Source organism: Micromonas commoda, chromosome 10, assembly GCF_000090985.2.
Source record: "Micromonas commoda chromosome 10, complete sequence".
NCBI lineage: Eukaryota > Viridiplantae > Chlorophyta > Mamiellophyceae > Mamiellales > Mamiellaceae > Micromonas > Micromonas commoda.
In genome coordinates this window covers 363,121-384,273 of record NC_013047.1, presented here as the reverse complement: position 1 = coordinate 384,273, position 21,153 = coordinate 363,121, and the positions used below count along the sequence as shown (strand labels likewise).

Sequence of the window (21,153 nt, the reverse complement as noted above, 5' to 3'; positions counted from 1 at the left end):
GACCGCCAGCGCGCACGCCGACGCCGTGGCGACCGCGCGCCTTCCACCGGGACCCACGGCCAAGTCGTCGTCGTCCTGTACCAGCTTCGGCGGCGGTGGGCTCGGCGGCGGCGGGGGCGGCGGCGGCGAGACCGACGGGGCCGCCGCCGCCGCAGCCGCCGCCTCGGTATCAAACGTTTGCAGCTTGCTCGTGTCAATGCCGGGGACGACCTTGAGCTCGGCGATCGGGTCCACGGACGACTGGGACGCCACGACCTCCACGCCGTTAGCCTTGAGCGCGTCGGCCGCCTTGGTCAGCGCGTCGTCGCTCACCACCGCGGAGCTGAACATGATCTCGACGTCGTACGTTGTCGCGGAGAGGCGGCGTTTGCCCGACGAAGCCGCCTTCGCCACGCAAGCGCCGTCGCTCGCGCTCATTTCAGCCTTGGTGAACGCGGTCGAGCACGCGGCGTCCTCGTCCGCCGCCGACAGCTTCGCCATCAGCTTCTGCACCTTCACGCCGGCGATCGCGGCATCCGCCAGAAGCTTGGCCTTCGCCTTTAATCTCGCGTCGGCGATGTCGGCGAGGATCGAGTCGCGCGTCTTCTCAGCCGCCGCCTTCTTGTCTTGGGCGGAGTTGGGCGACGATGGCGTCGACGATGATGGCGACGAAGGCGATGCCGACGATCCAGACGAGCACGTCGTCGCGTCGCCACCCGGGACGGTGTCTCCCGCGGGCCTGGTGGTACCCTGAGGGCACGCGGCGCACGTTTGTGTGTGTGAGCGGTAGTAATCCTTGGGGCATAAGCACTTGTTAGCGGTGTCTGGCAGCCTGTTCGAGCCGGTCGGGCACGCGACGCAGCTCGCGCCGTCGTGGTAGTAGTCCGTGGCGCAGCTGGAGCTGACGTTGCAGGTTGCGGACTTGTAGCGCACGATGACGACGCCGGAGCCGCCTGACCCGCGAGTCATGCCGTGAGGTACTGACATCATATCGGCACCACCTCCACCACCACCCGTGCCCGGCGACCCATTTTGCGGAGCAGTGGATGTGGCGGGCATATATGCATCACCTCCTCCGCCAAGTCCACCTTTGCCGCTGTTCGCTCCACCGCCGCCACCGCCGTACCACGTCTCGACTCCGTTAATGTCGGACATGGTCCCAGCGCCCCCGTCGCCACCTAAATGAGGCTCAATTCCAACACCACCAGGAGATCCTGCTCCGCCTCCGCCACCAGACGCAGCGGTAGATCCCGTAGCACCACCACCCATTTTGCCGGAACCACTCAGACCGCCGTGGCGATATCCTCCGCTTCCACCTCCTGCTGTTATGTTGCCGAATGCGCTTGAACCTGCGTTCACCTCGTCTTGAAGGCCGCCAGCACCGACGATAACACTATAAGACATTGTGGATATCTCCTTTTCGCTGGTATATATGACTTCGCCCCCTCCACCCCCGCCTCCAAAGCCGTCAGATCCGGCGCCGCCGCCTCCCACGACCAGCACATCCACCTCGTTCAGCGTGGAGTCCACCACGGCGAACGTGCCGCTGGACGTGAACGTGTGGATGGTGTACTCGCCGACGGTGGTGACGTTGCCGCCGGTGGCGCGTGGGTCGTTGGACGAGCAAGACGCGGGCGATGAGGGAGAGGGCGACGACGAAGGTGCCATCGTGCAGTTCGCCGCGGTGAGCACCCTGTCCGTGCACGACGTCGCGCCCGACACCGTGTACCCGGAGTTGCACTTGGGCTGGCACGTGGAGCCGCTGGGAAGGGTGTCGGTGCAGTCGCCGACGGCGCCGTTGGCGGGGGGCACGGCGGCGTCGCACGCGTTGTCTTTGCGAACCCACGCGGCGGGCGGACCATTATATATGTCTGCCGAGCTCGTGTACGACGTGAACTCGCTGCAGGCGGAGTAGGCGGTGTTGTGGTAGCCGCAGTTCGTGTACCTCGCTTGCCAGGCGGTGGCGCCCAGGAACATACCGCTCGAGGTGATCGACGAGAGCGTATACCAACGAGTGATGTCCTGATTGAACGCGTCGGCGTCTCGGAACATGTCCTCCATTCTCGTGACCTGCGAGGTATCCCACGAGCCGATGGGTTGATTGAACGCGGCGGCGTTTCGGAACATGTACTCCATTCTCGTGACCTGCGAGGTATCCCACGAGCCGATGGGTTGATTGAACGCGGCGGCGTTTCGGAACATGTGCTCCATTCTCGTGACCTGCGAGGTATCCCACGAGCCGATGGGTTGATTGAACGCGGCGGCGTTTCGGAACATGTACTCCATTCTCGTGACCTGCGAGGTATCCCACGAGCCGATGGGTTGATTGAACGCGGCGGCGTTTCGGAACATGTACTCCATTCTCGTGACCTGCGAGGTATCCCACGAGCCGATGGGTTGATTGAACGCGTCGGCGAATCGGAACATGTACTCCATTCTCGTGACCTGCGAGGTATCCCACGAGCCGATGGGTTGATTGAACGCGGCGGTGTTTCGGAACATGTACTCCATTCTCGTGACCTGCGAGGTATCCCACGAGCCGATGGGTTGATTGAACACGTCGGCGCCACTGAACATTTCTGCCATGTCTGTGACCTGCGACGTGTTCCACCTGCTGATGTCCGCGTTGAACATTGCCCTGCCATCGAATAGTAAGTTCATGTCCGTGATGAGCGACGTGTCCCAGTCCCCTATGTCGTCAGTGAAAGATGCAGTGCCGGGACCGGCGTTGCAATATGGACTTGCAGCGCAGCACTGGACTCCGCTCGCGTTGTTCGTCAGGCAGCTCGATATGGCGTAGTTAAGCTCATCCTTGGTCGTGGGCCTGAACACCGCGCTCACCGACGCGACGTGCACCGCGATGACGGTCATGATCAACCAGGCGGACGCCATCCCGCCGGAGGCGACTCGACGCCCACACCCCGTCCTCCGCCGTGTATTTCTGGACATGCGGAGATCCCCACCCGCGTTCGACGTCGGGTTCGACCTCGGAAATCGCTCGGCGTCAAACTTCCCGCCGTGCGCGCGCCCTCCACGAGTGCGTCGAGGAGCGTTCGGACGCTGGATACGCGTCGAAAGTCGGCCGTCGGTCGTCTCGGCCGCCGTTCAACACGAACGCGTCCAGGTCTGTCAGCGGGCTCCTGATCCTCTGGAAAATCACGTGCGGGCGTGAATAATCACGGCGTGGGGGATTTTCGGATCCTGTTTGTTGGCTATAAACCCGTGTTAAGCTACTAGTGTCCCCCCCCATTACGCTGACGCGCCGAGCTCAGTCCATGCGGCCCTTCAGCGTGCGCGTGATGACCTTGTCCTTGGAGATCACGTGCACCACGCCGCCCCATCCCGAGAGGCAGTCCCGGTTCACGCCCGCGAGGATGCACTGCGCGATGACCTCGAAGAGCTCCTCCGGCTCCAAATCGGGCTTGTACATGCTCTCGCACACGCCGAACAGCGACTCCTCGTTGTTGCCGCACACCACGAAGTTATCTGTGGGCGCCATCGCCCCGATCAGGTCCATGCCCGTGATGAAGGGCTTGTACCCGTTCGTCGCGTCCAGGCCGGCGACGATTGGCTCGGCGTAGTAAGGCCCGAACCTCTTCTCGTAGAGCATGGTGGAGACGAGGTTGGCGAACGTCTCCGGACGCATCTTCCGCGACTCCCTCAGCTCGTACATGTTGTGGCGGAACTTGAACCTCTGCGCCAGGGTGGCCTGGTCCGTCGCGAGGCCCGAGAGGCCGACGTACAGGTGGTCGTGTATCTTGTAGATCTTCTTCATGTCCACCGCGGTGGTCTGCTGCTGGTTGATGCCGAAGCGGAGGTCGGACGCGATCGCCACGCACTCCTTGCCGCACATCGCTGTTGGAATTGGAGATGGCGCGGGAAAGACGCGACGGTCAGATGAAGATGTCGGGTGGTCCTGGAAGGGGCGGTGGGCACGCGAGGGCGGGGGCAAAACTAGGGCAAACATCTCCCGCGCGCGCAGAGGCGGAAGAGATCCGTTGTCAGATCTGGGCCAGTCGCGTTGAGCGGCGCCGCGATCTTCCCGCGTCGACGGGTGCGGGTGGGCACGCACCGATGATGGCGGCGCCGTTGTATGACATGATACTCATTTTTGTGACCCTCTCTGACTCTGGCGCGGCGCCACCTGCGCGCGCTTCTCTGGCCACCGGGGCACACTCGCGCTCTGTTCAAAGCTGAACACAGAGACCGGGAGAGGGAGATGAATCGAGCCACGCGGACCGAGGCCTTCGGGAGGCTTCGGTTTTCCGCGCACAGCGACGCGCGGTCCGGCAACGCGAGCGAGCAGGAGAGTCGAGCGCGAGAGTCGCGCGCGCGTCATCCGCTTCACACCTCAGTCCCGGCATCGACCGGATCGACCATGGTCCTCTACGAGCTCATGGTCATGGTCAAGTCGGCGACGCCGAGGGCGCAGCTCGCCGACATCCTGCGGCGGGCGGGCACCCGCGTGCTCGACGCGGGCGGCGTCATCACCGACATCACCTCGTTCGGCACGCGGCCTCTCGCGTACGAGTTCAAGTCGCCGGGGGAGAGACACTTCGAGGTGCGTGTTGTCGATCGATCCGTTCGCCGCTGCGGTCCCTCACGACGCTCGTCGCCGCGTCGCGCGCGCGTTTCCGGCGGGACCCATCCGCAGGCCGCCATTTTTTCCTCCCGCTAAACCTAACAATAAACCCCGGCTCACCGCTCCCCGTTCGCCCCGCTCACGCAGGCCCACATGGTGCAGATATCCTTCAACTCCGCTCCCACGCTGATTGAAGACATGAAACACGACATGCGCACCGACGAGCGCGTCCTGCGGTGGATCGCGGTCAAGAAAAAGGCGCTCCGGCCGCTGAGCGACTACAAGGCGAGGGATCCCAGGAACCTGAACCTGCCAGCCGCGACGACGACGAAAGAGTCCGCCGCTCCCAAACCCCCGACGCAGCCGGTTTCGAAGTACCCGCTCTTCTCCGAGGAGAGGAAGGAGCGCAGGAACGCGAGACGCAAAGCCGCGGCGAGGGGCGACTGAGCACCAGGCGTCGGCGCGACGAATGAGAAGCAGGTGAGCGCGCCCGCCCCGACCCGATTGGATCCGTCCTTTCGCCTCTGTTCTTTCGCCGCCCGCGCCCGCACGTCGCGCCCGAGGAAACGCCCCGTTCGATGCGAAGGACGATCAAACCTTTTAGTTATCCCTGGCAGAACTCGCCAAGGCCGGCGATCGTCGTGTTGATAACCTTATCTTACGCATAACCGACGGATGGGGTTTTTCCGTTTTCACGCGCCACACCACCCCCGGGCTCTGCGGAGGACGATCAAACCTTTAGTTATCCCTGGCAGAATCCACCAGCCTTGGTCGGCCTCGGTGACTTTCGTGTTGACCTATTAGCTCTAACTGACGCACGCTCGGGAGGAGGTCGACCCGGGGTTTTCGTCGTTTTCCCGTCTTCACTCGACGCTTATGAGGAGCGTTATTAGCGGATTTCTCCAAGGGAGTAATCCCAGTGACGATACACCTTCCTTTGTTACACACATTCTGAGGCGTTGTCTGACACACGAGCCCGACTCGTACGCCTCGATCCAACCGCCGCACGAGCTCGTTCGCTGACGTTCTGATCTCACCGCCCGTTCCCCGCAGGCGCGTCCGGGGATGGCCCATCCGTCGGAGTTGGCGCGAGTGAGGACACTGGGTGAAAAACGGTGCGTCGACTCCCGCTCTCTCTCTCCTCTCATCCCGGCCAGAGACCTCGGCCCCGCTCGTGGAAGACGATATACACAATATTCGGATTCCCTCAGATTCTCCGTGATTGATAACATTGTGATCTCACCGACACGACACACGGGGCGCGAGGGCCGAGGCCCGCGTTTTTTCGTTTTGCTCGCCAACCGACTCGGAGTCTCAGCGGCGTCGGCGTCACCGGTGATGAAGACTTTAAGGGCGTTTCTCAGAAAACACCATTCGCAGTGCCCGAACTTTAGATCACCCTGCCAGATTCGTCTGGATGCAACAGGCTCATGGTGCAGGCTTTTCTTCCTTGGATGTCTGAGGTGACGCCGAGACGCGAGACTACGCCCGACTTTTTAACTCCCGCCGGATGTGCCCGCTGGCATTTTCCCCACTCGGCGTATTTGCGACGTCCTCACCCTCCTTCTCCCCCACTCGCAGACCCTTCGAGCCTCCGCAGTAGGTTCCATAGCACGTAGCCGCGGCCTAGCCACGCCGCAGTAGACGACCTAGTTAGTTTCGAATTGTTGTATTGCACGTAAGTGAGCGCAACCTGGTGAGCCTCGTTCCCAAAAAGCTGCAGGAGTGACTTGTCGAGGGCGCGCCAGGTGTTTGCCACGTCGCCACCTGAAAAGTGAACGCGTCGGCATCTGCCCGGCACTCTCACAGCGGCGAAGGCCACAGGCACACGCCCGCGCCACTTACCCATCGATCACCATTACGCGTCGCGGCGCCATGCTCGCGCTCCTCTCCCGCGCCGCCGCATCCCACCCGAGCGGCCGGGCATCGTCCCGAACGGTCTCGGAGATGGGCCATCGCGGTCGGAACGTGTCCGCCGTCTCCGAGCACTGGCGCCGGTCGCTCGTCCCGCTGCGCGCGCGCGACTCCCGGGGCCGAGTCGATCGCGCGGCGCTCACCCGATCGTTCGCGACCGCCGCCGTGCGCACGGACGACCCGACGTCCCCGCACGTGTCCCTGGTGCAGGGCGCCAGCCGGGGCATCGGACTCGCCATGGTGCGACAGCTCCTGGAGAACGAGGACGCGTCGCTCCCCGGACGACCCGCCGCGGCGGGCGGGCACGTCGTCGCCACGTGCAGGGACCCCGACAACGCCACCGCGCTCCACGCGCTCAAGGCGGCATACCCCAACAGGCTGACCGTGGTGAGGCTCGACGTCGAAGACTCCGCTTCCATCGCGTCGGCGGCGGAGACGATTGGAGCGGCGCACGGGCGGGTGGACGTCGTCGTGCAGACCGCGGCGGTGCTGCACGTCAAGGGGGAGATGACGCCGGAGACCAGCATCGCGCGCGTGGACGAGGCCGCGATGATGCGGTCGTTCAGGGTGAACGCGATGGGACCCACGCTCGTCGCCAAGGCTTTCTCGCCGCTGCTGATGGAAGCGACGGCGAGGTCCGCCGCGGACGGCTCGGGTCCCCCGGCGATTGTGGCGAACTTGTCCGCCAGGGTGAGCTCCATAGGCGATAACGGGCTCGGCGGGTGGTACTCGTACAGGGCGTCCAAGACGGCGCTGAACCAGCTGACGAAGAACTGCGCCATCGAGTTTGGGAGGAAGAAGCACCAGGTGAGCTTCATCTTGTTGCATCCGGGCACGGTGGACACCGACCTGTCGGCGCCGTTCAAGAAGAACGTGCCGCCGGAGAAGCTGTTCACCACGGAGTTCAGCGCGTCGGCGCTGCTGAAGATCGTCGGGGAGAAGAACCAGTCGGACACCGGCAAGTTCTTCGCGTGGGACGGCAGCGAGATTCAGTGGTAGTCCCTCGCGCCGCGTCATTCGTAGATTAAATTCTCTTACAAGTACAAAAAAATTCTGAGAATCACGCGTACGCCCTCACCTCTTCCGCCGTGATCGTCACGCCGCGAAGCGCGTTCCTCGCCTCCTCCGCCCTGACGTTCCACTCCTCGATCACCGCGTTCATCTCCTCTAGCCTCGCGCCCACGTGCTCGTCCATCCTCGGGTGTGCGCTCGTCCTTCGCAAGCCGTCGTACGACACGTACACGGCTCCGTCGTAGTACCACCCGGTTGGCAAGTCAGCCTCCTCCTTGCACCGCCGCGCGATGGCCGCGAGCTCCTCCTCCCTCAGCGACGCCGCGGTCCGAAGCGGCCGCGACGGTGGGCCGCGGTGCGCGCACGCTCGCACGCGTTCCGCGAGGTTCAGCCCATCACCCGCGACGTTCACGCCAGAGACGGTAATCTCGACCCTTTTCGCAACCGCGCCAGCCGTGTCGGTCCAACCCTCCGCGTCGTCGACGTCTTCGCCCCGCGCCGCGGCTGTGAAGTTGTACACGCGCCTGAACGTCGTCGTCGTCGCGTCCCCTTCGCCGACGCCGATCGTCGCCGAGATCTCGGCGTGACCAATCACGGGCGACGCGGGGTCCACCTCGGCGAATCGCGTGAGGTCGTACGCGAGCCTCTCGTCCGGGGACATCCGTCGGAGTTCCTCGGGGGTTTTGGGTCGAGCGCGGCGACCGAGCGAGAACATCCCGCGGACGCACGCGACGACCGCGCGGAGGTCCACGTCGCCCTCCGCCACGACGCGGCGCCGCGCGAGGTTTCGACGCGAGCCCGAGTTCGGGCGGTGAGTCACCGGGTGGTGAGTCGCCGGACTTTTCTTCGTCGTCGTCGCCGCGGCGAGCGGGCTGCTGAGCAGACGCCTGGCGCCGACGGTGACGTTCACGTCGCCGCCGCGCGCGCGAATGGCGCCGCGGATCCACGCGGCGGCGTCCTCGAGGAGCTCCCGCGAAGTCGGCGCGGGGACGGCGCCGGGAGCCGACGAGAACGACGCCGCCGCCGCCGCCGCCGCCGCGCCGGTTGGAAGCAACACGACGTTATCGCAAGCCGGCGGCGTCACCTGCGCGAGCGCCCCGAACGCGGGCCTTCGCTCGGCGTCCGCGAAGAAACCATCCGCGGCGACGCACGCGGTCACCGCGCCGAGCCGCATTCGAACGCGATCGGTCGGCGGCGGCGACGTTTGGACTAACAACAACTCGGCCGCGAGGGTCGTCGCCTCGGTCACCGACGCGGCCACCTCCGCGGCTGACTCGTACGTCCTCGCGATGACGCACACCCGATACGGCTTCCGCGCGCCCCCCCCGTCGCTTCGGGCGGCGGTGGATCGGACCGACGCGAGCGCGTGGGCGAGCTCGCGCACGGATTCCGCGGCTGCGCACGGCGCGACCGCCTCCGTCGAGATCCACGTCGCCGAGCCGGACGCGTACCGCCGCAGCGCGTCAAACACCTCGTCCTGGCACCCGTCCGGCGGCCCCACGAGCAGGGTGACGTCGACGGCGTCGTCGTCCATCGAGTCGCCCTCGTCGCCGGTCTCTTTCGGCTGCTCGAAGCCGCGTGAATGTACGTGTTTACCCGTCCCGGTATAAAGCTCCGCGTCGAGGGCGCTCGCCGCGGCGAGCACCGCCGAGTCCGGCTCCCTGGTCTGGAACCGCTTGTGCGCGACGGACGCCTCGGAGGACGCCGACGCCGACGCGAGCGCGATCCCGCCCGCGCGCTCCCGCGTGGACCTGGCGCGTCCGCACGCCCACGCCTGCGACGGCGTGGCGGCGGCGTACGCGCCCAGCCCGGTCCGAACCTCGCACCCGAAAAACGCTCCGGACCCGCCGTGACCGACCACCCCCTGGCGGTGCCCGGACGCACACACGCGCCTCCACCGCGGGACGACGACGCGGGCGAAGTGGCGCTTGGACTTATCCCCGAGGGGCGCGAGGGAAAAGGCGACCGAGGTCGTCCCGTTTAATCGCGAGGTACCCGCATCGTCGTCGTTATGAAGGAACAGGTGTGACGGCGCGAGCGCGCACGGCCGCGAGAGCCGGAAGACGACGACGGGCCCAGCCGCTGCATCCGCGACGCCGTCCGCGTCCACCAACGCGTCGTGAACGTCAATCGCCGCGACGTTAACGCCCAAAACGAGGTGAAGCGGCACCCCGTGGTCCGGGACGAATGCGACGCCGTTGTCGAAGACGTGCCACTCGCCCGCGCGAGCGCCGTCGTCGCCCGAGACGACGTCGAGGACGCGCGGGTCCATCGAGGGTTTAGGGTTAGGGTTAGGGTTCGAGGAAGACCCGGAACGGACGTCGAACGCCGGGACGAACGCGAGCACGGGCTCGGGCTTGGGGACGAGCAGCGACGGGCCGAGCGCGAGCGACTCGTCCACGCGGTACGTCGACGCGAGGGGCGCGAAGTGGGGACCGTCGTCGTCGTCGTCATCCGACGGCGCGAAGAAGTCATCCCCGTCGTCGTCCTCGGGCCCCTCCTCGGGTCCCTCCGCGTCGCTGTTGCCCGGCGCCGCGTTCTCGTCCTCCTCGTCGTCGCTCTCAAACTCGAGCTCGTCGTCCAGGAACACCTCGTCGTCCGCCGCCGAAGCCTTCGCCGCTTCCTCGGCGGGCGCGTCCTCGCTTACCCCCCGCTCCTCCTTCGCCGCGCGGCTCTTCTCCGCCTTTGCCTTCTTCGCCGCCCTCGCCTTTCGTCGTGCGCGAAAGTTGAGCCGCGCGTCCTTGACCATCTTCCTCGTGGCCTCCCCGCACCCTTCGCACGCGTCCGTCTCCGCGCCAGCCGCGGGCCACGCACGGACGAGCGGCACGCCAGACGTCAGAACCAGCGGCGCCAAAGAAGCCGAGCTCTCTTCTTCCCCGCCGTCGCCGGTTCGAAATCCGCCGGGGACGAACGAGTCGCCGTACACGATCGCGCCGAGGGGCTCGCCGCTCTCAACGCCGACGACGCCGCGGAGAGCGACGCGAACGTACGCCACGCACCGAGCGACGCCGCGACCGAAACCAAAACTGAAACCAACATCCGAACCCGCGTCGTCGTCACCGCCGTTCCCCCGACGTTCCCCCATCGCGCCGTCGCCCGCGACAGGGGACGGCCGCGCGTTCGACGGGTCCGTCGCATCCACGTGGACGTCCAGCACGGACGCGCGATCCGACCCGACGTGCGATGGGACGCCGAGGACGTCCGCTGTAACGGCAAACGCTCGTCTCGCGGCGCCGACGATTGAAACGTCGACGGCGTCCCCTCTGGTCCACGTCTCGGGGCCCGCGCCGGCGGCCCACGCGTCGCACGCGGCGGACATGGCGTCGCGGCCCGCGGCGACCGCGGCGGCGTAGAGTCCCACGAGCGCGGCGACGTCCGCCTCGTCGGTGGCGCGGGGAGGCTCTCGAAGTTGCGATTGGTTTTCGGAGTCGTCGTCGACGCGTTTGGTGAAGCCGTTGATGGTCGTCGCGGTCACGCATCCCTGGCCAAACACGTAGGTCCTCGCGCATCGAAGCCCCGGGCTCTTCGGGTGCCTCGCCTCGACCGTGCAGTGCAGCGCGGGGCTTCGCGCGTGCCCCGACGCGGACGCCCTGACGTTTTCGAGACGTACGTCGTCGCCACCGCGAAGATCGTCGTCGGTGCCGAGCCCGAACCCGACCCTCGGCGCGTCGGTTTCGTCGAACGCTCCGAACCCCACCGGGCGTCGCAGCGTCCCGTACGCGAAAAACTCCGCGAGCGGGTCGAAGGCGAGCGCCGGGGTGAGCGTCATGCGTCCCGGCGCTCGCCTGGCGTCCATCGTCGCCAGCGACGCCTCCCAGTGCTGACGAAACGGCGGCGTAGACTCGGCGAGCTCGCGCCGGAGCTGCGCGCCGTCGAGCTGCGTGAAACACGCGCGGTGGATGACGTCCCACGTGTCGACGACCTTCGTGCTCATGGTGAAAAAGCCGGAGCGTCCGACGCCCTCGATGCCGTACGCCTGGAGCAGCGGCCACCTCTCCGTCTCCATCTCGCCCGGTCCGTTCGGCGTGCACGCCACGCCGACGGTGGTGACGCCGGTGAGCATCGACACCAGCGCCGTGAGCTTGAAGTCCTGCAGCACGTCCTCCTCCTCCTCTTCCTCGGAGTCGTCGCTGCCGTCGCCGCGTCCGCCCAGGGATTCATCCGACGACGCTTCATCGTCGTCGCGCGCCTCGTCTTCCCGATCCGGCCTTTTTGGTGCTTCGTCGTCCTCGTTCGGGATGTGCCTGGGGGGCAGGGTGTGCACTTCCACGTTACCCCACGCGGCGACGAAGGGTCTCAGCGCCTCGTAGTGCGCGTGGCCGACGTGTATCTCGCACCCGTCGGGTCGCACGAGTAAAACCACGTCCTCGCCCCACTTGCCGACGCACTGCTCGCGCTCGAGGAGCTCGACCCCGCCGACGCCGCCGAGGAGAAAGTTCAGGCACCGGACGCTTCCGAGGTTGTCTCTGCCGTCGATGCCTCCTATGAACAGCAGGGCGTCGACGCCCTCGGACTCGCGAAGAGCGCCGCACGTCGCCTGCAGGCGCTGGAGGCGGCACAGCGAGTCCGCCGCGGTGAACGCGTCCTCCCCGCGCGCCATGTGGACTGTGCCGTTGACCGATCGCATCTTTCGAAACGGTGCCTTTTCTCATCAAGCTCCTTTCCTCGACGCCCCGCGGTCAACAACGGCAGAGCCATGGGGCGCTCTCTCCTCGTGGAGCGCGCGCTCCTCGCGCTGCTGCTCGTCGTGCTCGCGCCCGTCGAGTGCGGCGCGGGGCCGTGGTGGGGCGGGCACCGCGGGACCCGCGGCTACGGCGCCGCCGGGCTCGCGGGCGGCGGGGGAGGGCCCAACGTCCGCCCCCCACGCATCACACGGCTCGAGCCCCCCAAAGGGCACGTCTCCGGCGGGACGACGCTGACGATCCGCGGGCGCGGCTTCGTCAGGTCCGCCCACCTGCGCGTGCGCTTCGCGGACGAGAACGCCGTCGACGAGGTCCGCGGCACGTGGGTGTCCTCCGGCGAGGTCACCTGCGTCACGCCCGCGCGTCCGAAGCCGGCGACGACGCAGGTGACCGTCAGCAACGGCGACGGGTCGTGGAGCACGCCGCCGCTGGTGTACGTCGCGGGCTCGGGCACCGCGCTGACGTTCGCGTACGACGACTCGCCGCCGGGGTGCCAGGGGTGCGCCGCGCCCGGGGGGTTTCAGGCGGCGCTGTCGCCGTGGGAACGCGCGAGGGAGACATGGGAGTCGGACAGAGATTCGGGACCAGACTCGGGGGGCACGACGGTGCACATATCGTCCGCGAACGGTGGGATGCGCCTGAACCCGGAGGCTGTGTGTACCCCGTCGTCGTACATCGGCACGACGTCGGGGCACAGGTACTGGGTCCCGAACGGCGGGCCCGGGCTCGGCGGGAAGGTCTTCGACGTCGACCCGACCAGCCCGGGTAACGGCCCGCCGGTCACCGGCACGTTCTACCCGTCAGAGCGGCTCACGTGCATGTTCACGTGCCCGTTGACGGTCACCAACGCTTCCTGGCCGTCCAACTCGTCGAACGCGACGAACCCAAACTCGACGAGCGGGTCATACGTCGACTTGTCCGCGTATCACGCGTCGCTGCGCCGCGCCGAGGAGGGCTTCGCCGTCGACGCCTCTTCCTTCACGGGGGGAAATAAAAACGTTTCCTCCTTTGCGCTCACCCGCGGCGTCGCCTCGGACGCCGCGACGGTGAGCGCGAGGACCGCCGCGCGGTGGATCGATTACACCCGCATCGCGTGCGCGTCCCCACCGAGGCCGACGCCGAGTATTTCGACGCGGACGCTCGGCGACGGTTCCGTAGTCGCGGTGGACGCGTCGAGGTCATGCGTCGTCACGGTGAGCAACGACGGCGACGTCTTTGACGATTACTACGCAAACGGCGGGCCCATCGGGGGCTCGCGCGACGCGAACGCGCCGGTCATGCCCAACGCCGCGGCGGTGCCCTTTCGGTACGTGGGCGACGCGCCGACGGTGACTTCGATATCGTCGCGGCACGGGGTCCGACCGGAGGCGCTCGCTCGACTCGGCTTGCCCCCCGCGCGGGGCCCGTTCGCGGGGGGAACGACCGTCACGGTTCGCGGCGACGGGTTCCTGCCCGGCGACAACCTGCGATGCAGGTTCGCAGACGACGTCACGGGGCTGCCGCCCTTCGTGGCGGACGCGACGTGGGTGGACGATCGTTCGGTGACGTGTTTAACGCCGCCGCGAGCGCCTCGCGAGACGACTCGAAGAGCGCCCGGCGCAAAGTTTTTATACCCCGGGGACGGAACCGACCCCCGCGCGTCGTCCGAGGTTGGGTACAACGCGAACACGATGAACGACACGATCGCCCCGTGCTTCGTCGCGAACGTCGCGGTGTCTAACGACGGCGTCGCGTTCAGCGACGACGCGCCGGGCGCCAAGTTTTTATACTGCGACGTGTACGCGGCGGCGACTCCGTCTGATGCGGACCCGACGTACCCGTACGTCACCGACCCGTCGACGCTCGCCGGCACTCCCAACGCGCCGTTCACCGACTTGCAGTCCGCGCTGCACGCGGCGCTGCGGGGCGCGAGGGTGGACGTCGCCAATGGTCGGTCGGACGGAGGCGTCACGGTCCGACGGTCCCAAGGTCCGGTTCCGAGGTCGGCTCGTTGGCTGGACAAGGACGTCGTCCGTCTGGCCCCGGGCGTGTACCGCGGCGAGGGCAACGTCCTCCTCGCGCTCGACGCGCAGCTCGTGGACTTTGTCGCGGGAGACGTCGACGACTGGCCGGACGTCGAACGCGGTGGAAACGGCCGCGTCGGGCCCACGGCGTCGGTGGATTGCCGCGAGGTGAGTTTGGGTCGCGGGAACAAACTCGCTCGGGGATCCCTTCGCCTGTTCGCGTCGCAGCGCGTTCAGGTTGGGGGAACGCCCACCGTCGTGCCCGACGGCACCGGCGCGATCGCGGGCGACGGCGCGGTGGCGTTTCGGGGCGTGTCACTGGAGGGGTGCTTCGACGACGCGGGGGCGGGGGAGTCGTTTGCGGATGGGGGCGCGTCGTGTCCGGCGATTGAGGGGAGAGTCGCGGGTGGATGTAGAGGGGACGCGCATTACGTGGCGCCCGAGCTGCCGGGTCACGCGTCCGGCGGGTACGCGACGGACCCGGACGTGTGGGAGACGTGGGAGTACGAGGACGAGGACGCGAGGTACTCCAACGAGGCGGCGTGGTACGACTACGAGGCGTGACGGCGGGTTGGAAGGCGCTCTTTACGTCGTAGATTGGAAAAATATAACGCCCAACGTTTAGCTCAGACCGGGCGTGGACGCCTCCACGAGCCCCTGCAACTTCTCCGTGTTCGCCGCCTGCCTCCGCATCATCGCCTCCAGGTCCCTGTTCTGCGTCTGCGCGCGTTCCAGCTGCGCGCGCACCGACGCGAGCTGCTCCACCATCGTCTCCTGCAGCAGAGCCTTGCTCCGGTTGAGGTTCTCCACGCTCTGCTTGAGCGTCCGCTCGTTCACCTCCATGCGCTCGGCGCGAGCCATGGCGCTCGCGCACTTCGCCAACGCCTCCTGCAGCAGCAGCTTCTGCTCGTCCCGCTGCGCGATGACCGTCGCCAGTTCCTCGAGGGCGCTCTTGAGCTTGTGCTTCAACTCAGATTCGCCCTGCGCGCGTTCGCCGCGAGCCGCCTTCGAAGCCTTCTCCAGCGTCTCAACCTGGCGCTTTAAGTTGGCCACCTTGGCGCACTCGGCGTCCGCGCGCGTCTGCGCCGACGTCGCCGCGTCCTGCAACCGCGCGTTGACCGCCGCGAACGCCTCGATCTGCGCCGTGAGGTTACCGCCCTCCTCCTCCAGTTGCGTCACGTGGTCCCTGAGCCGATGCGATTCCGCCTCCGCCTGCACCGCCCTCACGTTGGCCGTCTCGACGGACTTGGAGGCGTCCGCCGCGGTCGCCGACGCGTTGGTCCGCGCCGCCGCCAGCTCAGCCTCCGCGACGGCGAGGCGCGCGGAGACGTCCTCGAGCTCCGTCCGCGCGCGTCTCACGTCGTCCCCCGCTTCCCGTTCGGTGGCTTCGATGGCGAGCTCCATCTCGCGCCGCAACACGTCGAGGTCCTTGGAGTGGAAGGCGTCGCGCTCGTCCAGCGCGCGATGCAGCGCATCGCACCGCTCGCGTTCCTTTGCGAGCTCCGTGCCGAGCTGCACGCACCGCGAGGCAGCCTCCTCGGCTAGCGCCCCCGCCTTTGCCGCCTCGGCGTGCGCTACCGCCACGGCTTTCTCCGCCGCGGTTCTCGCGCGTTCAGCGCGCGCGTCCGCGTCTGCCCTGCCCGCGCGGGCCCTGGTGGCGTCGTCGAACTCCGCCTTGCGCGCCTTCTCGAGCTCGTCGCACCGTTCGCGGAGGTGTTCGGTGAGCTCGCGCTCCGCGCGAAGCTCGTCGTTTTTTTCCGCGATTTGCACAGCCAGCGACACCGCCTCCTCGCGGCCTTTGGCGACGGCGTAGAGGAGGCGCGAGGGGACGTCGGCGCCTCCCTCGGCGCTGAGATCTTGCGCCCTGAGCTCGAGCGCGTGAAGCACCGACGCTTTGTCCCTCAACGCCTCTTCGAGCTCCTTCTGGAGACCGCGGGTCTTGGCCGTCTCCACCTGGAGTTCATCCCTGGCGGTTTTGAGTTTGGATCTGAGCTGCGCGCATCGCGCCGCGGTGTCGGGACCGCCCGCGGTCATCTTATGCTCGAGCCTGCGCACGTACGCCTTCTCCGACTGCAGCGCAGCCTCCAGCGAGTTGCGCTCGGCGGTCACGCGCTCAACCTCGCGTCGCAGGAAGTTGTTCTCGCGCTCCTTGGATTGCAACGTCTTTTGCGCCTTGAGCTTCTGCGGGATCGGGAGGGACGAGGGGTTCCGAGGGTCAGGGGTTTTGCGTCGAGGGGACCGCGGGGCGCGTCGTGTGGTCCGTGTGAATGATCGCGACGATGCTGGCGTCCCGGGGGCGTGAACCCGGCGTGAACCTCGACGCCCCGAGGGGTGGCGCGAGAAAAGATCCAAAATGCTCGGCACTCGCCTCGTTCTTCACCGCCTGAAGCTGCGCGCTGCTGCGCGAAACCTCGGCTTCGCGCGCCTCCGTCGACGGAGACGTCATGCGCCCGGTATACATGGACGGCTCGTCCCCGAGGGAGAGCTCGGAGACCTCGAAGCCCACGTGGGGAACCAAAGGACCCGCCATGGCTCACCTCTGTTCTGTTTCCCCTCGCCTCTTCGTAACGTTCCGATTTTCCCAGCTCGATGGGTCGTCGCTCGCAGTGGCGCGAACTGAGGCGGAAACGCAATCTGCTGGACCGAGGATTCGCCGCGATATCTGACGCCGGCTGACGGTGACTGCGATTCGCGTACGGATTTCTGACTGCGTTCCCATAGGTGGGAACTGAAAAATCGGACGTGCTGACGTGTAGACGGGGCAGGAAGATCAGCAGCTTATATCTCAGCGCGTTATCGACTTTCGCGCAGCCCATTGCGCGTGCGGCGACGCGGGGAAGGGACGCGCGTGCGGTGGAGGCGGCACGTCCCCGGCGTTTACTCACGAAACCACGATGTCGGGTTTCATCAGGGAGGCGCGCGCCTCGGACCGCGGCGGCAGGCCGGGGGTCGGGACCTTCACGGACCGCGCCGGGTGGGACGCCGTGCAGAAGCTCATCTCCCTCAGGCCTCCCGGGTCCCCCGGCACGCGACACGCGACGAGTCCGCACATCTTCCGGATGAACCTCGCGGCGCTCGTCGTTCCGGGGATAATCACCGGCGTTTGCGTGCTCGTTGGGCTGATGACGCTGCACGAGTACTGCCTGGGCGAGCCCGACGACGCGCGCGACGGGAGCGATGAGACCGTGCCGAGATGCTTCTTGACCACCGACGACGCCGCGCGGTCGCTGTACGCGGCGAAATTCGGCGAATCGCAGGAGCAGCAGACCACGCTGAGCTACGCCAAGTTCGCGGCGGTGTCCTTCTACGGCGCGTCCCTGCTCACCACGCTGGCGACGCTGCCCCACAACAACGGCCCGCTGAAGCTCTCGCTCATCCTGTACCACACCCTCATCTGCCTGTGGTCCACCGTGTACTACACCCTGGACTTCTTCCACCTCATACCGCAGGTGCGGTCGGAAAGAGACGGCATGCTGGAGTACAGCGCCATGCGCGTCATCGCCGTGTGGCCGGTGACGTCCACGTTGATGATCAGCAAGGTGGCCATCCTGTGCATCATGACCCGGCACGTCGGGGAGGTGCACTCGCCGCGAGTCTCCCTCCTGGGCTTCGACGACCTCGACGAGGACGGACCGGTCAAGATCAGGGGCGAATCCATGCGAGGCGGACTTCACAACACGGGCGAGAGCGACGGACCGAAGATGGTGGCGCACAGACAGAGCGCCGTGGACGCGGAGGCTGAGAACCCGGACCACGGCGCCAACGGGTGGTTGAACACGTTCGATCACATCGTGGCAAAGTTCACGGGGCGGGCGGAGATGTCCGCGAGGCTCAGCAGGGAGCTCATGGAGGAGGGTGGCTTGATGAGCACGTCGTGGGACGTGTGGAAGGCGTCGCTGGTGAACAACTTGATGCTCCTCGCGGGCGCGTTTGGGCTCATATCCAACATGTACTGGGTGCGGGTGCTGTCAATCACGGTTTCGTGCCTGCTGTTCATAGCGCTGATGCACTCGTTCAGGACGCTCTTTCAGTTTGTCGTTCGAAGGGTGCAGCATCCACAGGACAGACGATCGCTGCAGGTCCTCGAGACGCTCACGTACGTCACGTGGACGCTGTTTCCCATCATTCAGATTGCGCGAGATGCGGGATACATCGACACCGCCGCCCAATTCTTGATGATGACAGCGGCCGACATTGTGGCGAAGATGATGTACTCGATCAACCTCATCTTCTCCAACTTTTGGCTCATGAACAACGCCGATGGTCTGATGCGCCTGGACGAGGCTCTGTTCACCGATGCGCTCGAGCTGAGTCGATACTCACAACTCGCCGCCACCACTTTGGAAAAAGCCAAAAGGGAGGCGGAATCGGTAAGTGCGCTTCACAGGGCGTTTGTCGCCAACATTTCGCACGAACTGAGGACCCCTCTGAATTCCATCATCGCTTTCAACTCGCTGTTACTGGAGGACGATACCCTGACCGAGCCGCAGAGGGAATTTGTGTCATCCGCCATCGTCTCCGCGGAGGCTCTCCTCGGTATCATCGGTCAGATTTTGGATTTTGCCAAGCTGGAGAGTACCAGCGGGATGCATCAGGAGCTCGTGATCGAGTCGTTCGACATCAACGAGATGGTCAACGAGCTCGTAGACATCGTCGGCCACCAGGCGAACAAGAATCAAGTCGAGCTCGTCCTCGACGTCGCGCCCGAGCTCGACGGTCTCAACGTGAGGGGCGACAAGTTCCGGCTTCGCCAGGCGCTCATCAACGTCATCAACAACAGCATCAAGTTCACGCGCGAGGGCGGCGAGGTGCGTCTACGCGTCACCGTCCTCCCGGATCACGACCCGGTCGCGCGTCGCATCTCGCGGACGAGCTACGACGACATCGCGAGGGGCGTCGGCCGCGGGAAATCGTGGACGATGGGGATCGCCCTGGACCAGCACCAAGAGGAGGTGGACGAGGGCACGAACCACGGCGCCGAGAAGGAGGTGATCGAGAACGATTTCCTGGCGCCGCACGCGCCGAGGGTCGTCGTCGCGTTCGAGGTTTGCGACAACGGCATCGGCATCGCTCGAGATAAGCTCAAGCTCATATTCATGCCCTTCGGCCAAGCCTCCGTCTCTTCGACGCGAGAGTACGGCGGTACCGGTTTGGGCCTGGCCATCACCAACAACATCGTCCAGTCGGTGGGCGGCACGATAACCTGCTCGTCCGAGCTCGAAAAGGGCACGACGATGGTGCTCAGCGTCCCCCTCGAGGTGCGGAACAAGGTTGACGCCGCCCGGCTCCGGCAGCTCGACCCCGAGACGAGGGTGTTGTCCGTCATCGCGAAACACTCCCTCGCGAACGCGATCGGGCACGCGGCGACGTGCGCGGGGGCGGCGACGCACGTGTACATTGAGGCGGGCGCCAGGTTCCCGCACACCGAGCACCAGAGAAAGCTGTGGTCGGCGGAGGTGGCGACGGCGATTTTCCGCGCGCAGAGCCGAAGCGAGGGCTGCGCCATTATCGTCATGGAGGAGTGCTTCCTCGCGCCGCTGTGGACGGAGTGGTGCAGGATGTTCAGGGACGCGCCGTCGATGCCCAACATGCCCCCGATCGTGCTAATCGTCGGCAAAAAGATGCAGGTAAAGGACATCTTATCGAAGGAGAAGAAGCTCCGACAGAACAGCCGGGGGAGCGGCGGTTTGCGGCAGAGCAGCTTTGGAGGGTTCTCGGGCATCGGCGACAGCGAGACGGATCTCAGCACGCTCGAGCGCAGGGAGGAAGGGTGGCGCGCCCTCATCTCGAGCGTCGTTCAGCTCATCCGCCCGGTCAAGCCCACCTTACTCCGCGAGGCGCTCAAATCCGCCGAGGTGATGCTCCACCAGGAGCAGGCGAGAGCGGCGGCGAACCTCGGACAACCGCCGAGCCCCATCGCGCCCCTCCACGTCCCCGCCGCCGTCGCCGCGGCGCCCGAGGCCAGACAGGCGAGCCGCAGGAACGCGCCGGCGAGGAACCAACCCACCGATAACCCTCGGCGGGACGCGCTCGTCTCCCCGTGTCGCGTCACCAGGTCCGCGTCCAAGCGCCTGGCGACGTCGAACGCGCGGGATGACGGAGCCGACGAACCCGCGGTCGAAGCGCCCGTGAACTCCGGACTCCGACGGCGCTCCTCCGTCCGCCTCCGCGCCGGGAACGACGGGGTACCCGCGCGGGGTATCGACCCGCTCGTACCGCGCCTTCCCGAGCGGGGCTGGATCCAGCCCAGGGGTAACCCTAACCCTAACCCTAACCCTTCGGCGCCTGTTCGAGCGGCGGCTGCGGCGGCTCGGCCCGCCGCGTCGCAACAGTCGGGGGGATCGATATCGTCGTTCGTGACGGCCGCGGACGAGCTCGTGTTCCGCCACGGCGGCCACGTTCTCATCGTCGAGGACAACCTGATGAACCAGAAGGTGGCGAAGGTTGTCGTGAAGCACTGCGGGATGACGGCGGATGTCGCCAACAACGGCGCGGAGGCTGTCGAGATTATGAAGGGCGGCGGGCTGTACGACGTCATCCTGATGGATATTCAGATGCCGGTGATGGACGGCCTGGAGGCGACGCAGCGGATCCGCGAGATGGAGGCGACGGGTACCATCGCCAAGGGCAACTACATCGTCGCCACGTCCGCCAACGCCACCGCGGAGAACCACCGCGAAGGGTACGAGGCTGGCATGGACGAGTACATCACCAAGCCAATCTACCCGAGCAAGCTGAAGGAGCTCCTGGCGAAGCCGAAGCGTATGCAGACCGTGCTGGAGTTCGACGACGGCGCGGACGGGGACGCCGAAGTTACCTCGCTCATAGGGCGAAACGGTTCGGGTTGAGAATCCGCGAATCGAAACCGACGCGCACAAGAACGGAGCCATCGAATGGTTGGCGGATTCATCCACAATTTTTTGCGGGAACGACTGCAAGGGAACTAACGTCGAGCCCCCCACCACGTATTGTCATCAAGCAA

At 66.3% G+C, this 21,153-nt stretch overlaps 8 protein-coding genes across 8 annotated transcripts; 4 read left to right on the top strand and 4 right to left on the bottom strand.

Annotated features, from left to right (window-relative positions):
* Window positions 1–586: 586 nt before the first annotated feature.
* On the bottom strand, window positions 587–2,871 carry MICPUN_102633 (predicted protein; the record flags this gene model as incomplete). Its single annotated transcript, XM_002508395.1, has 2 exons — window positions 587–729; window positions 1,839–2,871. The coding sequence occupies 2 exons, from the start codon at window positions 2,869–2,871 to the stop codon at window positions 587–589; spliced, it is 1,176 nt and encodes a 391-aa protein (XP_002508441.1).
* Window positions 2,872–3,174: 303 nt separating this feature from the next.
* On the bottom strand, window positions 3,175–4,128 carry MICPUN_91802 (predicted protein). The gene is made up of 2 exons (XM_002508394.1): window positions 4,052–4,128; window positions 3,175–3,834 (listed from the first exon to the last, which is right to left on the bottom strand). Exons 1-2 carry the CDS (start codon window positions 4,086–4,088, stop codon window positions 3,248–3,250), a joined length of 624 nt encoding a protein of 207 aa, XP_002508440.1. The 5' UTR covers window positions 4,089–4,128; the 3' UTR covers window positions 3,175–3,247.
* Window positions 4,129–4,357: 229 nt separating this feature from the next.
* On the top strand, window positions 4,358–6,253 carry MICPUN_106134 (predicted protein; the record flags this gene model as incomplete). Its single annotated transcript, XM_002508670.1, has 4 exons — window positions 4,358–4,540; window positions 4,709–5,041; window positions 5,615–5,676; window positions 6,143–6,253. The coding sequence occupies 2 exons, from the start codon at window positions 4,358–4,360 to the stop codon at window positions 5,006–5,008; spliced, it is 483 nt and encodes a 160-aa protein (XP_002508716.1). The 3' UTR covers window positions 5,009–5,041; window positions 5,615–5,676; window positions 6,143–6,253.
* Window positions 6,254–6,712: 459 nt separating this feature from the next.
* On the top strand, window positions 6,713–7,474 carry MICPUN_97949 (predicted protein; the record flags this gene model as incomplete). The annotated part of the gene is made up of 1 exon (XM_002508669.1): window positions 6,713–7,474. One exon carries the CDS (start codon window positions 6,713–6,715, stop codon window positions 7,472–7,474), a length of 762 nt encoding a protein of 253 aa, XP_002508715.1.
* A 61-nt stretch (window positions 7,475–7,535) lies between these two features.
* On the bottom strand, window positions 7,536–12,086 carry MICPUN_61828 (predicted protein; the record flags this gene model as incomplete). The annotated part of the gene is made up of 1 exon (XM_002508393.1): window positions 7,536–12,086. One exon carries the CDS (start codon window positions 12,084–12,086, stop codon window positions 7,536–7,538), a length of 4,551 nt encoding a protein of 1,516 aa, XP_002508439.1.
* A 2,108-nt stretch (window positions 12,087–14,194) lies between these two features.
* On the bottom strand, window positions 14,195–16,701 carry MICPUN_61826 (predicted protein; the record flags this gene model as incomplete). Its single annotated transcript, XM_002508392.1, has 2 exons — window positions 14,195–16,352; window positions 16,411–16,701. The coding sequence occupies 2 exons, from the start codon at window positions 16,699–16,701 to the stop codon at window positions 14,793–14,795; spliced, it is 1,851 nt and encodes a 616-aa protein (XP_002508438.1). The 3' UTR covers window positions 14,195–14,792.
* Window positions 16,702–18,652: 1,951 nt separating this feature from the next.
* Window positions 18,653–19,426, top strand: MICPUN_71636 (predicted protein; the record flags this gene model as incomplete). The annotated part of the gene is made up of 2 exons (XM_002508668.1): window positions 18,653–18,979; window positions 19,160–19,426. Coding segments are annotated over 2 exons (594 nt in total), but the record flags the coding sequence as incomplete, so codon positions are not given.
* A 1,143-nt stretch (window positions 19,427–20,569) lies between these two features.
* MICPUN_85490 (predicted protein) lies at window positions 20,570–21,019 on the top strand (the record flags this gene model as incomplete). The annotated part of the gene is made up of 1 exon (XM_002508667.1): window positions 20,570–21,019. A coding segment is annotated over one exon (450 nt), but the record flags the coding sequence as incomplete, so codon positions are not given.
* Window positions 21,020–21,153: the final 134 nt, after the last annotated feature.

Coding starts and splice junctions, on each gene's coding strand:
- MICPUN_91802 (XM_002508394.1), bottom strand. CDS start 4,088: ATGAGTATCATGTCATACAACGGCGCCGCCATCATCG. Junction 3,835..4,051: donor CAACGGCGCCGCCATCATCG/GTGCGTGCCCAC, acceptor CAATTCCAACAG/CGATGTGCGGCAAGGAGTGC.